General features: G+C 46.8%; 1 protein-coding gene across 1 annotated transcript in view; it reads right to left on the reverse strand.

Annotated features, from left to right (window-relative positions):
• LOC102934993 (transmembrane protein 211) overlaps positions 1 to 16978 on the reverse strand; it is a 155894-nt gene that overhangs the window by 99489 nt on the left and 39427 nt on the right. The window contains exon 2 of the mRNA XM_037880733.2: positions 14581 to 14719. Within this exon, the coding sequence (XP_037736661.1) occupies positions 14581 to 14719 (139 nt within the window). The remainder of the gene's footprint in view (positions 1 to 14580; positions 14720 to 16978) is intronic.

Consider the following 16978-nt stretch of genomic DNA (forward strand, 5'->3'; position numbering starts at 1 on the left):
CCTTTAACCAACATTCCTCCTTCGGAATGTTATAGCGCCATATGGCAAAGGACTTTTTCCTCATCTATGTTCTTTGTTAACTATCATTTTTAAAAGGACAAGGAGAAACAAATTCTCAATCAAAGAAGCTCGAAGTATACTGGCCTCTTATCTCCATAAATGGGGCTGAGGAAAGAAGATCAAAGCAAGAGGAAGAATCATGCCTCTTGGCAGGCAGAATGATTTTTCCTGTCTCAGAGAAGGAGAACACATTTTGTTGCCACTGATGCAATTTGTGGTTGCTGGAGGATTTAGATACCATGAGCCAAATTTGGCCATGGAATTACTTGAATTGACAACCAGGGGAATTGTATCTGCTTATGCCAGAGCTGAATTTGCCCCTTTATCTCTGGGGTATGCAGATATTATGGGCTAGTTTTTCAAAAGGGCCCAGTTTTCAGTAAGTGCTAAGCATCCTCGCCCCCCTAAAGCATCTCCAGCTGATCACTTTAGGAAAAGGTAGACCTGTGCCCCTCGCTCTGGCCCCAGTAAGTTCCAGGGGATCAGGGTAACGGTCTCTCTTGTATTCCTGCATCAACAGCTACTAAGGCAAGTGTGATTTTGATCAGGGCGAGTTTCCTGTCTGAACAGTCTTGGTGATCCCTTTGCCCTTCTCTATTCCTTGGGGCCATGTGAAATTAAATGTCACACCGCACCGTGTTCATCAGCCCATGAGATAGTGTGTCAAAAAGCCCCAGCTTCTTTTGCATTCCCAATGACCCTCAGTGGAGACCTCTGCCAACATGTCAGGTTTGGGTTTGTTTGGGCAGGCATGCTCCACCCCTCCCTCTGCCTTTCTCCCTCTTTCAAGTCTCTGATGTGGCCATGAATACTCAGCATCTGGAATGCAAATAGTGAATCACTCCTTCGCTCCCTGCTCTTGGAGGTCAGTGCTAAAGCTGCTGCACGTGGGGGCATTGGACCAGGACAGTTGACTCAAGCTTCTGGGAACTCAAGGAAAGGGTGAAATCAGAAGCTGGAAATGGTTACAGGACACACAGCTGCATTACGGGTCCTCTCCCTCCCTTTACAACCTGTTCTGTCCAGTGGAGTTTTTTGGAACAGGTTTGTTACAATGATCAGAAGCTGGCCCCCGTTCGGACACCTGAGCCACAGTGCTGTTCCTCCCTGGCAACGACCATGTGGCTGTAACCTCATTCTTACTCAGCAGATTAGCACCCAGGCTGCATTCACAGTCACACCTGCTGACTCTAGTGACAGAAATCTATTCGCACTTCCTTGCACTGCCATGAGCCCTGCAGAGCTCACCATGCCATGGGAAGTGAGTTGCATTCTCTCCTGGCTCACACATCATCAACAGAGAGTGTGAACTAAGGTGCAATTGCAGGGCTAAATTCTGCCCTCGGTTCCACCTGTATAAACCCATTGAAGACACAAGTATAAATGAGGGCAGAATCTGGCCTGCAGAATCTTTCTGGCTGGTGATGATGCACAAGCCAGAAGGAACCCAGCTTGGTTGTCAGATCCCAGAGCAAACAGGGAGGGGACAGAAACTTTTTTGTCTGGGTAAACTGAGAAAACTCAAGATGGAGTCTGAGGCAAAAACATGTCCTAGGCCAGGGTGCCATTTTACAGCTACCAAGCTGCTGGCAAGAGCTGCACTCTGAGAGAGCACCCAGACTTGGTGGGATGAAAATTACACAAATGCAGCCCTTCCCCCTCTGATGTTGATGTTGAGGACAACAGTGGTGGCTGGAGACAATGTGCATCTCATGTCTCCGGTAATTGGCAGCAGCGGTGCTTGCGAAGGGCAGTCATTCTATAGCTGCCCTTCCGTCCACCCCTTTCTGCCTCGTCCCCTCACCCCAGCTTTAATTCGTGTTCTCTCTTGGAAGCAATCCCCAGAGCGCCATAGCCTTGCCAGACCCGCTCGCCTTGCAATTCACATTTTGCTTTATCTGCACAAAGTTTACATAGTCTTTCCTTATGGAATTGGGGGAGGGGGGGCGATGAGGGAGGGGCTGCGGGGTTCAGCTGCTTAAAAATAGCAGCCAAGAGCCAAACACGAGGGCCTGATCCCTTGCAAGACACTGAGCACCTCCCCTCCTCCCAGCTCTCAGTGGTGCTGCTCTCAGAAACAGGCCCCAAACCTGCATCACCTGGTTCAATTCGGGCTCCATGTCTGAATTTTGTGAATGAAATTCAAAGCCCCGTGTGCCTATTTGATCAGCTATAGCTGAAAGGGCTGAAACGATTGAGCTTGGTACAGATATCTTCTCATTACTTTTGCTGGCTTCCCTGCTCAGATACGTGAAAGTATCTTTCATTGCCCCTGGTTGTCTATGCCTGGCCCTTTATCTTGAAGTTAGAGGGCTGGATCCATCTTTTTATTACACTGTATTCGTTTTGTTCCTGTCTGCAGAGCTCTGCTAAATTCCCTTAGCTCTGCAAAGTGGGGCAGGAGGATGGGGATGAGGGAAAATAGGAACCGAGTTTTAATTTCAAGAGACAAAGGTCAGGTTAGGCAGCGGGAAAGGAGAGTTTAACACAAATCAAGGGGGAGAAAGTTAATTTATTGATGGAGCCAGTAATGTTTATCACATTTCCACCTTTCAGACAATATCACTGCACGTGGGAGGCACCCGTCTTAGTGCCCGCTAAAGTAGCCCAGCCCCTTTGTAAAGCAGGGTTCAGGAGATCTAAACCTGGAAGCTAAGGATTCTCCAATTCCCCTTACACTGACAAAAATAGTGGAAGTGGGAACATGCCACCCTTGTCTTTAAAAAGCCAAGTCCAGACTGATTTTGCAAGGGGTTAGAAGCTGCTACTGATAACAGAGGAGAAAAGGATAAAGCCCAGAAAGCCACCCAACTAACGAGGATACGTGTCAAATCTGTATTAGAAGGGAGCCAGCGGGATTGGGACAAAGGCTGATTCAATATTTGTTCTTGTTTATATTCTGACGAGAAGAAATAATGTGTTTGCTGATCTGCTCCCTTCCACCAGGGAATCCCAGAGATGTAATAATCACAGCCACAAAGATGATGAATATGAAATTCTAACCCATGATTATTGTATTTATTATTTAACAACATAGGTCTGCACAGCACCACAGCTACTACCAACTAACATAGCCACCGAAAAGTGACCGGAATTAACACACACCTCTATTCAAGAACATAAAACAGCAGAGAAAAGCAAGAAAAAAAAATCTATTAATTCCCCTTCTCACACTTCACTAGCCCTCGGTCCCCACCCCCTGTACTGTTCCTCCTGGGTCTCGGGGAAAGCTGGAGTGAGGTATCTGAAGCGAATCAATTTAAACTGGTACTTCAGAGGCAAGTTCAAATGTGGCTTTAACAGCTTGTTACTCTTGTGTATTTACAATGCTTGAGCTCTCACTAATGTATCATATACCAAATAAAGTATAGATAGATGGAATGAACTGTATTTGGTATGTGATGCATGAGAGAATATGTCTATATACATATAGATGCAAATATACATGTACACACATTATGGGTACACAGTTTTTTACAAATGTCATTTATCTGTTAGGGGAAACCACACACACAGGGTAAAATCTTGGGCCCCTTGAACTCAGGGAGAATTTTGCTATTGACTTCAATTCATCCATAGTTTCCACTTGTGAGTGGCTAAAAAACTGAAAGCTCGTTGAAGGTTTGGGAACAGTTAGCTGGTGCTATAGCAACAAATGTGGCCGCATTATTTATTTATATTATGGTAGCGCCTGAAGGCCCCAACTGAGATCAGAACCCCATCGCGCTAGGTTCTGTACATACATAGAGTAAAATATCATCCCTACCCCAAAGAGCTTACAATCAAAACAGAGAAAGGAAGTATTAGTACCTCCACTTTACAGATGTGGAACTAAGGAGACACAAAGGGAGTAAGTGACTTGACCCAAGTCACACAGTGAGTCTATGGCAGAGCCAGAATTTGAATCCATATCTCCTGACTGTCAGCCCAGTGCACTAACCACAAAACCATCCTTCCTCTGTACGCACTGTATTTCCTAGGATCTCTAATGAAGTTTTATAGTGAGCACTCTTGGCTCTACCAGTGACAGAATCAGTCCTACACTTGTCCATAGCAAAGACAGAACTTTCCCGGGCAGAGACTCAAGAGATCATTGTTTCATGGCCTACATACAATTTATTCTACACAGTACAGCCACAATTATTCTACCTTAAAGAAACACCCTGGTGCCATGCAACAAACGTAATTATTTTCTAAGGGAGGTTCTCTCCTTGCTGCTCACCCTCCTGCTGGGGAAAGATTAATTTCGAACAAAGATTCCCACTTGGAGGGAGGGGAGAGAAATGGGGAAAGAAATGACAAAACAGAAGCGATGCATCGTGTCTGAATCACAATAAACTGCACATCTTACTTCTGTTGACTCAGGGCCACCTCAGTTTGAATAAGAATTAATCCATAGGGAAATGATATTAAAAGGCACAATATACAGCACTTACTGAGGCCCAGTGAGGGCTTCAGCAGCCCATTAGCTTGACCAAATGTACCTAGTACATTTTCGTTTGTCAATACTGCATAGAGGCTATGGTTTATGGCCAGCCTGCTCAATATCAGTAAAACACTCGGAGGTCCTCATTTTTATTTAACTGTCCCAGCCGCTTGCCTTTCCAGGGACTTTGCCTCATTCCCACACATTTTTGTCTGTCCCTAGCACCTGTGCTGGCCTCAACGCAAACTGCATCAGCACCAAATGCAAAGCCCCTCGCGCAGGGGGTGTTAACTGTGTGGGCTAATGGCTCGGGCACTGGCCTGAGGAGCCAGGCAACCTGGGTTGTGTTCCCAGCTTTGCCACTGATGTGTTGCATGACACTATGGAGCTGTGTTCTGCAGGGACTCGCTGCATTGCAGCCTATGCAGAGGGAGATTTGGAGGTAGTGATGGAGCTGTTGCAGCCAGTGTTACATGGATCTGTTGGTTGCTCCCTCCTCCCCACATTGCCTGATGTGGATTTTTGAAATTATTTGTATGACAGTAGTACTTGGTTCGGGGCCCATTGCGCTAGACACGGTCCATACACATAGTAAGAGATAGATCTTGCCTCAAAGAGCTTGAGGTATAAATAGACAAGACAGACAAAGTGTGTGAGTGGATGGAGAACAGGGTCACAAAAAGGAGAGAGAGGACGATGATTGACTGTAATCCATGTCCACTGAAGACAGGACAATAAGTCACAGGCTCAGTCTGCAGCAAGGGAGAGTTAGGTTAGACATTAGGAAAAACTTTCTAACTGTCAGGGTGGTCTAGCTCTGGTACAAGCTGCTGAAGGAGGCTGTGGAATCCCTGTCGTTGGTGGTTTTTAAGTACAGGTTGGACAAACACCTGCCAGGGATGGTCTAGGTTTACTTGTTTCTGCCTCAGCGTGGGGGGCTGGACTTGATGACCTCTTGAGGTCCCTTCCAGCCCTACAGTCTATGATTCTACACTCCAGTGGGTGAAAATCCCCCCAGGCAAAGGTCTTTATCAAGTAGAGTTGAGTCTGCTGCCCAGGATGGGGGGTGAAGTTGAGCAGGCAGGCAGTGAGATTATTCATCCCGTATGCATGGTGGATCTAGGCTCTGCAACCGGGTCCACATAATCCACCATGATGGGACTGGGGAGGAGGAGAAGACATGGCTACAGGATCTGTGATTATCTGGATTCCATTGCCCATGTGAGGGGCGCACAGCAGTTGCAGAGGAGACCCAGAGCTGCGCATGCAAATTGGCAGGGGTTATGTTGGATGCCACACACCCCCATTTCCCTCCACACAAATCCAGAGTAAGCAGGCTGTGCACAGGGGAATGGGCTCTGTGTGGGTGTATGTGAGAGAGAGAGAAAATTTCACCTAGAATTTTATATATTGTACAAGTTAATATCCAGAAGGCTGGAAGATCCCCAGCACATTAATGCTGCTGGGTGATAATGAATTGGCCGGCCGAGCTATTCCCGCATCCATATATCAGCCTCTCTTTTGCTGAACGGACGCTTGTAGAATTCCTTCATTAACAGCCCTAATGTTCTTTTTATCTTACACATTTCGTGCTGGGGGAAATTCAATGCACACTGTCATTTTTTAAATAGAGAGGGAGCCAGGATGATAGCAGGCTGATATCTCCTCCTGACCTGTAACTAATGACATTCTATGGATTAATGATTTAACATCCCAGAAGGGTGTGAATTTCATCGGCTGCCCTAGCAACCTAGCATGAGAAAGTCATGCTTTATTAGCAAATCCATTACCTGCAGGGTTAAAATGAGTCCATAAAGCAGCTTCACTGGCTTAGTCCTGAATGCAAAGAAGAGGGCATTCCTGTGGGAGAGTCTGTTTCTAGGTTCTGTGCAACACTGTGCACTCTTTGCTCAACAAGTAATTAATAATATTAAAATCTTATATTGCACTTTTCACCCACAGATTTCCAAGTGCTTTACAAAGGAGGGGACGTATCTCTGTCCCCTTTTTGGAAAGCTAGCAAGCTAGTGTACCTATCAGAACCCCATTACTGTAGTGTCTGAACATAGAATCATAGAATCAGGACTGGAAGGGACCTCAAGAGGTCACCTAGTCCAGTCCCCTGCACTCATGGCAGGACTAAGTATTATCTAGACCACCCCTGACAGGTGTTTGTCCAACCTGCTCTTAAAAATCTCCAATGATGGAGATTCCACAACCTCCCTAGGCAATTTATTCGTGTTTAACCACCCTGACAGTTAGAAAGTTTTTCCTAATGTCCAACCTAAACCTCCCTTGCTGCAATTTAAGCCCATTGCTTCTTGTCCTATCCTCAGAGGTTAAGAAGACCAATTCTTCTCCCTCCTCCTTGTAACAACCTTTTACGTACTTGAAAACTGTTATCATGTCCCCCCTTAGTCTTCTCTTCTCCAGACTAAACAAACCAAATTTTTTCAATCTTGCCTCATAGGTCATGTTTTCTAGACCTTTAATCATTTCTGTTGCTCTTCTCTGGACTTCCTCCAATTTGTCCACATCCTTCCTGAAATGTGACGCCCAGAACTGGACACGATACTCCAGTTGAGGCCTAATCAGTGTGGAGTGGAGCAGAAGAATTACTTCTCGTGTCTTGCTTACAACACTCCTGCTGATACATCCCGGAATGATGTTCGCTTTTTCTGCAACATTGTTACACTGTTGACTCATATTTAGCTTGTGGTCCACTAAGACCCCCAGATCCCTTTCCGCAGGACTCCTCCCTAGGCAGTCGTTTCCATTTTGTATGTGTGCAACTGATTGTCCCTTCCTAAGTGGAGGACTTTGCATTTGTCTTTATTGAATTTCATCCTGTTTACTTCACACCATTTCTCCAGTTTGTCCAGATCATTTTTAATTATAATCCTACCCTCCAAAGCACTTGCAACCCCTCCCAGATTGGTATGGTCCTCATACTTCATAAGTGTACTCTCTATGCCATTATCTAAATCATTGATGAAGATATTGAACAGAACCGGACCCAGAACTAATCCCTGCAGGACCCCACTCGTTATGCCCTCCCAGCTTGACTGTGAACCACTGATAACTACTCTCTGGGAACGGTTTTCCAACCAGTTTTGCACCCACCATATAGTAGCTCCACCTAGGCTGCATTTCCCTAGTTTGTTTATGAGGTCATGCGAAACAGTATCAAAAGCTTTACTAAAATCAAGATATACCACGTCACCACTTCCCCCCATCCACAAGGCTTGTTAGCCTGTCAAAGAAAGCTATCAGGTTGGTTTGACACAATTTGTTTTTGACAAATCCATGCTGACTGTTACTTATCACGTTATTATCTTCTGGATGTTTGCAAATTGATTGCTTAATTATTTGCTCCATTATCTTTCCGGGTGCAGAAGTTAAGCTGACTGGTCTGTAATTGTCCTTATTTCCCTTTTTATAGATGGGCACTATATTTGCCTTTTTCCAGTCCTCTGGAATCTCTCCCATCTTCCATGACTTCTCAAAGATAATCGCTAATGGCTCATATATCTCCTCAGCCAGGTCCTTGAGTATTCTAGGATGCATTTCATCTCACATCTGTAATGTGTTTATCCCCACAGGGCCAGCCCTAGACCAAATGGTGCCCCAGGCGAGGAACGTCTTTGGCACCCCTCCCTCCAACTGTTAAACTTTTGAATACCTTATTTTTTGTATTGTATTTGAAGCCCATTTCACGACTGTGATGCACGATTTGTCTACATGATTTATCCCTGTCACATATACACTTTCACAATTACACAATAAAACGAGGTTAACAATATCACAGCTGGGCTCTCACTTCACTTTGTTCTTGTATCTCACTGACCGACTGGCTATGCCCGGCCCCTCTTATTCCCATGAGGGCCTGGCTGACAATGTTCTAGAGGGTTCAAGGAAAATGTAGATCTCAGAAAGCCTGGAAGGTTCCACAAGATTCTATAAAGGTCCAGAACATTCTAGGAGGTTAGTGAAAAATGAAAGCACATACAGAATACCTGAAACATTTTACTTCAAACATTCTATTTTCCCTTTTGTCGCTAATTCCAAGCCCGGCACCCCAGGTGGCCGTCTGGGTCACCTGCCCCTAAATCCAGCCCTGTATCCACAACACCCCGGTGAGCAAGGGAAGTGCTGTGGTGCACACTTTACTAATGGGGGACTAAGGCACAGAGCGACTAAGTGACTGGCCCAGTGTTGTGCAGGACATTCGTGGCAGAGCTGGGGATTTAATCAGGAACATCGTTCCTCTCGGAGAAGGGGGAAACTGAGGCAGCGAGTGGGGGAAGTGATGTGCCCAGTGTCCTCAGCCTTCTTTGCTACCTACTAGACCACATGTTCTCCAGGATAATCTCCCTCCTTTGCAGTCACACTAAATATGCCTCATCTCAACCCAGGACGAAGCAAGGCTGGCCCCTTTGCAACGTCTATGTTGAACGGGTATTGGTAGAAAGTGCTGCAAAGACAAACTCAGCTGTCTTCCTGCTGCGTCACCCTCTGGGGTCTCTGTAGCGGGATGGGCAACATGGCTGTTTCTGAAGGTGTATGATTCCTTCCGGGGCAGCTCAGCATGCTGTGGCACCACCTCTAGGACTGAAAGGGCCTTTCCAGGCCATTGCTCCATACTGAATCCTGACTTCAGACTGGACTCAGCTGTTTGGTTGGGCTCCATAACACTTTCGGCGAGTGATTCTCTCCTCCCCAACCATCTCCAGACGGTCAAGGCTTTTCACCAGGGACGAAGCAAAGCCATGAAGCAGCAGTGGGGCTGGAATCTTCTTTGACTCCAGGGCCTTGTGATTTCAGTCTTGGGTTGGTTACTGACCCTGTGAACTGGTTCTGCTGCATGTTCCCTCTGAGCACTCGTCGATGCATTTATTCCATTCCTTTGCTTTTGCCCCCCTGCGGAAAGTGCTGCCAGGCCTGGAGAGAAGAGAACGCTAACCAAGACTGGGGTACACGGCATGGGAAATTCACCACCCGAACCATGTTCTTCTCCAAACCCGTTCCTGGGCCAGAGCTGCTAGGTGGGAGCGAGAGCCGAGCAGGATGCAGAGCTGGATACATGCGTTTTGAAGTGTGATGATCTGAAGGTTACCACTGCCCCAGAGCTAGGGGACGGAGCAGTGGTTCTGAGCACTGGCTTCCCTTGTTTTCTTCCTGGAGCACTTGCCCCTGGTGGTGCCTTCATAGTCTCTGATGAAGGCTCAGGAAAAGGCTGCACAACAAGAAGTCTGGACTCTCCCTCCTCCCATCTCCTGAGCCACTGAAAATGGTACACAAAGCTCTAATCCTGAGGCCAGTTAGCCTAGCCGCCCACCAAGAAAACCTCCTCTTTCCCTCTGCGTGAGACTTGGCCCTCTGCAGGTTTTCAGCCCAAAAGGCTGGAGGACTTCTTCAGGGATGACCCTATGTTCACTTCTTTATTTACCCAGCACCTCCAGAATGGGTGAAGGCCGTGTGCCACAGGGACATGCCCTCCGCCAGGGAGGTCTGGGCAGAGCCCCTTCTGGTCTCTATCGATGCTGCGTCATGCGGCAGAAGAGGCAAATGAGGAAATATGGGACAGGCAATTCTGAGATGTTTTCCTAAAGGGCTGAGCACTCACTCCCTGAGCCCAGGAAGCTTGTAACATGCTCAGGACCTTAACTCAGGCGCCCTGCTCAGCTGCACATTGCACTGCCATGGATCGCTGGGTTCATCTACTAAAACAACGAGATGAGGAGTCCAGTGGCACCTTAAAAACTAAAGATTTATTTGGGCATAAGCTTTCATGGGTAAAAAAATCCACTTCTTCAGATGCATGAAGTGAAAGTTACAGATACAGGCAGATACAGATGCCTGTATCTGTAACTTTCACTCCATACATCTGAAAAAATGGGTTTTTACCCACGAAAGCTTATGCCCAAATATATCTGTTAGTCTTTGAGGTGCCACCGGACTCCTCGTTGTTTTTGTGGATACAGACTAACACGGCTACCCCCGATACTTGGGCTCATCTATGACACTAGCTAGCAATCAAATCAAGAGCCAAGTACAGCAACAAAGTATTCTTGATACCGCGGAGCTCTCCAGGAGCCAACCCTGACTCTCCTGCAACAGACCCACCCTAGATAATACTTTAGTCCTGCCTTGAGTGCAGGGAACTGGACTAGATGACCTCTTGAGGTCCCTTCCAGTTCTATGGTTCTATGGAGGATGGAAGGAACAAACTCATCGATGGCTGGTGGGTAGCAGAGAGGAGGCTCAGAGAGCACGGCTGCAGCAAGAAGCCACCTTCTCCGGTTCCCAGGGGAGCACTTTACCGGGGGCATGAGGCGCCCTTAGATTCTATTTGCTGTCCCCAACAACTAGGAAGTTCAGCAGCAGAGGGCAAGGGCAGGCTGCATGAGAAGCCTGGCCTCTGCACACACAGATATAATAGCGAGCCATTTGGGGGCAGGAACCAGAGCGATTCTGACAGGCGAGCAGCTTCCTTCTTCGTTTTCATTATCCCTTCGGCCGAGCATGAACAGTCATCTTTAATAACAGCCTCAGTGCAGTGGGATGGGAGAAACGGGTCTGTCCATCTGCTTTCAGATCAGATCCCACAGGAGTAGTTCATATTTAACGCTGCAGTGAGGGTACCGTGTAACAGGATTTTCCCTCGCAACACGAAAAAGCTGATTGAATTCTGCAGGTCAGATGATGAGGCGTATCACGTGGAAATTCTGCTGGATTTCTGGGGCAAGAGGAGATCTTCAGGGAAGTGTGTTTATTCTATTGCACAGACACACCAGTGGGTTTGTCCTCCTGCTTTAACTCTGGATCACGGTCAGAACCAAAACCATCTATTTCTGCTAAAGTCCTGACAGCAGTGGTCTTGAATCAGGATGTTTTCACGCAAACACTTGAGCATTCAGGGAGCGATTCCCTACACACACACCTCCACCTCCGCCAGCCACTTGTCTTTCAAAGCCTGGGGTTTGCAATCTCTATCTGCCTCTATGGGACTTGCTGGTACCTCAGTACATCCATGACTGGGGAGATGCGATAGGTTTTCTCTGTACGCCCCTGAGGACGCCCACCCTGATGGGTTTCTAAAAGGTACGCTATGGCACTCTCCATTCAGCTATAAACCCTGCCGGTCAACAGCTGTCAGGCACTCCCTGAGAACAGTGGGTGTTGGTGTGAATGGCACAGGCTGCAAGAGAGATTTATAGCTGGAGAAAGAGATTCCTGGTCCCAGTCTCTGCCCAGGAGCACGCTGGACCCAGTCCTTGAGGGGCAGGGGATGCTCGGCTGCTGACTGCAAAGGTGCAGGAGACAGCACGTAATGCATTAAACAACGGTGTGGGGAGGTTGAACGAGGGCACGCCTCTCTGCTCACAACAGGAACACAGGCCTTACAACACTTCCCCCCCTTGGTTTCACATAAGAGACCGAACCGAGTAAACTGGCTAAACTGCGATTTATCTCCTAGGGAGGGGCCTAGGTGGTTCAAATATGACAGTGAGGCCACTGTGCCGGCCCCTGCACAGCCTCAAGGGGTTCTGCGCACACAGACAGGTGTATGGCAGTGGGTGCTTCCCTGGCAGGTAACTAAAGTTTGGCTCTGGGTGTTTTCTGTCAGGACGTGGCATTTATTTTCAGTGCCCTTCCCGAAATCTCTGAATTCATCACCTGCCATTCCCTCGACGGCATCTGTCTGGGGTACCTTACTTCAAGCCCCATCCCAGGGGCAGCTTCCAGGAGAAGACCCCTGGAGCTGAACAAAAATATATCAGGAATGTCATCAGCTTCTTGGGGAATGGATTTTTTTATTCTGACCAACAAATTAGGAGCTACAAGACTAAACTCTTTCTTTCTTTCTTGTAGAGGTTTTTAAAACCCTTTGGAAGGATGTTAATGGGGTACAAAGAATTAAACACAAATAACCACGAAGATAAAGTGGGGCCATTCTGCCCAGGCATGCTGGGGTAGTATAAGGGTGGAGTGGGGAATGGGGGCGACACAAGGCAGTGTGGGCATAAAACTAGTCTGTTTCAGGACAGCTTCGGTACAAGGAACAGAGACATCACAAGTCTCCAGAGATGCAGTTACATGCAAAAACTTTTAACAGCAGTGATGGTAAGAACGTGAATGAAATCTGGACACCCATTATAAACAGGGTTTGGGTCTCAAGAGGCAATATTTTTAAGCCCTACTAAATGTCAGAAGTTGCTTACAGTATTTTTCAATTCTGACACTGTTAGCAAAGTGAACCTGTGTTCCCTTGTTTTGTGCGTAGCAATTAATGCTATGAGTCTTTGGCTAGTTAGTTACATCACCAAGGGGGTGTCAGGCATGAAGAATGATGGGTTTGATTGTGCATAGGTCCTTGTGAATCAGCAGTTCTTCATTCAACTACTGGCTCAGAATCCTGCTTCACACCATACATGAAGTGTGTGTGCACATACGTACACTTTTTTGAGTTCACTTAAATTCTGTGTATGGAATTTTATCAAACAAAAATACGCAAAGCCACAGTGAGAGCTGTCATTTGTACATAACAGAATGGATGGCACACAGAACTGGGAGCCAGGAGTCTCCCATCTGTGGGCGATCATTGTTCAATCCAGCTTTGTCCAGTTTACTGGGTTAGGGTCTTTTTGTTCTGTTGGTACAACGCCTAGCACAATGCGGTCCTGGTCCGTGATAGGCTGCTAGTCGTTATTGCAATACAAATAATACTAATAGAGACATTGTTCTCCTCTCTCCCGCCCAATGGATAATGTTTTATTTTAATTAAATTGTAATTCCTATTACAAGAATCAATATGGTAATTCACATAAAAGATACAATATCTAAAGCAAAGCGTCGCCTACTGGCTAATATTTACTTACCTCATAGGGCTGCTGTGGGAATTAATTAGTGTTTGCAAATTGCTGTTAGATACTCAGATGAAAGATGCCATGCAAGTGCAAATTATCCTCACTTATTATTATTATAGCAGAGTGAGGGAGAAGCAACAGACATGCCCTAACAACAAGAGTGAAGAGTTACCTCCTGACGTGTACAGGGGAAAATACAATTGAGCCCAGTGAGCTAGTTTTATCTCTACCAGAAATTTGGCCATTCTGCCCTCTGTTACAGTGACTGCACCAGCACAGAAGGCAGAATCCAGCCCACCGGTGCGTTCACACACAAACTAAACCAAGCCAAGAAGCTCAACAACTGCTTCAAATTCAGATGCCAATATATCTGAAGAAACAGAGGCATATCTGAGTTCAGTGGGACAATACCATAATGTAACTCCATCCCTTCATTAGAGTTGAATGTGGAGCACAACCTGCCAGAACATCTGGCAGATCTCATCATGTCTCACAGTGGTCAGGTGTTTTCCAAGCTTTGTTTAGGCCCCTCTTTATGAAATGGATCTCACCTGGGCTTACCAGACTGTCCACAATTATAGCATGATCTCTCTGTTGTTCTAAGGAAAGCTACAGCAAAAGTTGGGTAGAGAATAAATAATAAGAATAAGAATAAAAGGAAACCTGTGAGTTGAGATGTTCCGAACTGGCTGGACAGAATAAAAACTATTAACAGAAGGGAGCAGCAAATTTCCTGGTGATACAAATAATTTCTACTAAGAAACCAGCATTAGAAAAAGGTCTGGTTAAGACGACTCTTGACAAACATTTTTGTAAGCAAGACTGCTGTCCTGAAGAGCTTCTGCATTGCAGCTTGGGCCTTAATGTTATTTTCACATGTATTCGCATTTCCATGTATGCTAGGTGACTGGCACGTTGGCTTCCTTTGAAGCATTATCCGCTACTAGGTGGAGGATGCCAGAGCTGATGGTCCAATTTGGTGTCACAAGACCCGTAGCCAAAATCGACAGATTTGGGTGCCCAAAGCAAGACATCAAAATCTGTATTTAGGCACCTAAATAAGTGGCCTCATTTTCCGAGGCATGAGCATTCACTGCCCCACTGAGGTCAGTGACAGCTTTGGCCAGAGTTCCTGTGCGGTGAATTGTACTGGAAAATAAGAACACCATTTTAACCACAGAGGGCACAAGAGAAAACATTGAGGGTGGGGTCCAGGTCACTTACCCGCTGCTGTCTGCATGTAGCCAGCCAGGGTGCACACTCGTCTCTCACAGAGCCCGCTGGGCAGGAATATAGCGATGATCGCCAGCAGACAGCTGATGGCCAAGAGGGCACAGCCTCCAGAGCACAGCACTGCACTCGTCTGAAAGGACATACACACACAGGTGTTAATGGGACAGCGAGCATGAAAACAGGCAGCCCCTGAGCTGAGCGCTGTTCGTCCACCGGCCCACTTGCTCAGCTCAGAAATCAAGCTGATTTTGGGTAGTGGTGGCATAACTTACCACTGCCCGTCCAATTGTCCTACTGTTTCACATGCATAAATTGCCCTGGGTAACCGGCATGTTCTAGACTATTGCAGGAGAAGCCATTACTTAACACTGCCTTTCCCATGAGAGGTGGTGGGGTCTGACGCCTGGGGGGGCCTCATGTCCCGCCATGCAAGACTCACAATGCCCAGCTGTACCTTTGGAATCTTAACTGCCCTCCAAATATTTTTTCACCGAATTAGTAGCCGGAGTGCTGACTAATAGAACGGATTTTCTTTTAATCTGACATCATGTCTCTGGTCTCCCAACAGAGCTTTTAACATTTATTCTGCCCTGAAATTAGAAACAGAGCACTGTCATACTAGGCTTCCCCCATCCCTTCCCTTTCATGTTATGGTGCTTAAGTTCACTGTTAAATCTTTAGCCCATGGTTCACCTGTCACTGAGTCCCCTGGGTTATCAGTATTCAGGCTATAGTGATAATAGCAAATGTATTACATGCATGACGGGATTATGTAACGAATACAAGTGCCATTAGATGCTTCCGATGCATTTCAGCGCCTCCACTGTTAGATAAAATGTATCTAGTTATCGCGTCCATGCCTGCAAGTTCTCTCATTAATACGTCCTTCTCAGAAGATGCCCTACTCCTGTGAAGTGGGACCTGCTACTAGGCTAATTCCATTGCAGCATTCACCTAAAGAAACGCTAGTCCGTTATCACTCTGGAACATGGGCGGCATTGCCTCCCCTAGCACAGCCCCCCCCCGACACCTGGGCCGTGGTGCATCCCCCTCCCACCTCTGACCAGCTTTCATAAGTCTCTCTCTCTCTCTCTATTCTGAAAGTGTCTCTAGTTATTTATTATGATCAAATCAGAGCTCAAGCAGTGCAGTTATTATTAAACATTTAGATTATGGTAGCATCTGCAGGCCAGCCAGGCGAGGGACCCATTGCACTAGGGGCTGCCCAGACATATAGTAAATGATGGTCCCTGTATGTTTATGGCACACAAACAGAGAAGTTAGAAAAAACATAAAATACTTTTGCTGGAAGTTTGCAAGGTAACATGACTTTATTTCTTAAAATCCAGAACCTTAACAGACGAGAACCCACAACAGAGAGACAAAGCAGGCTGCTCCCTAAGGCAGAGCGGTACAACTCCCCACTTACCCTAGGCTGGCTCTTTGCAGACTGACTGCTGAAAGACCCAGATTGGATGCTTCCCTACAACAGCCCCCAGCCAGGAAGCAAGTCCAGGAAACCCCTCATACTTACAGTGATAGCTTGTAATTTTCATACTGTATCCCGGGGTAGTCAATAGGTGGACCGCAGGCCAAACTTGGACTGCCAGACACTTTTGAACGGACCCCAAAATCTTTTTATTTACTTATTATTATTATTATTGTTATTTTTTTATTATTTTTTCTGGAGTCTGGAACTTGACCAAGAAATTTGGACCTTACAAAAAATAATTGACTACCCCTGCTGTACACAGCACACCCTAAAGAACTTACAGCCTAAACGACAAGACCTGGCAGGTGGATGAGAAACAAGAGGGCAGGGTGGGAGATAGCATAATAGGCTGTGCACAATTCTTAGCCAATCGCAACTCGCCACCCTCCTAGCTGCTCTCAGAGCAGAGCAGGTGGGTATGCCGCTTGCATCTTCACAGGTTCGCACTGTCCTCTGCCAGATGACAGCCTTGCCATTTAACATTGCACCCTGAGGGTGCAAGTTGGAACAGCATCTAAAAATAAAACCCCAGCTAATTCGTGGTGCAAACAGATAGCACTGGGACACAGCCATCTAGGATGGGATCAGGAACAACTTCAGAAGACAGCCGGACTGGGCCTGGGCCAGGGCCAGGGGATCTCTCCTTTGTTCCTCTATGGCCTGACTGTGATCCCACCAGACCAGAACTGAGAGCTCCTGGGATCCAGGGGAGACACTCCTCACCCGGCCACATCCCCAGCACTGCCTCAGGCACCATCATTGGGCATCGCTCAGTCCAAAGTGGATCAAAGCAGTGACCTCAAACTGCCCTCCAAGAGGTGGCCAAGTAAGATTAAGGGTACGTCTACACTGCAAAGGAAAACCTGCAGCACTGGGTTTCAGAGCCCAGGTCAACTG

Source organism: Chelonia mydas, chromosome 17 (assembly GCF_015237465.2).
Source record: "Chelonia mydas isolate rCheMyd1 chromosome 17, rCheMyd1.pri.v2, whole genome shotgun sequence".
NCBI lineage: Eukaryota > Metazoa > Chordata > Testudines > Cheloniidae > Chelonia > Chelonia mydas.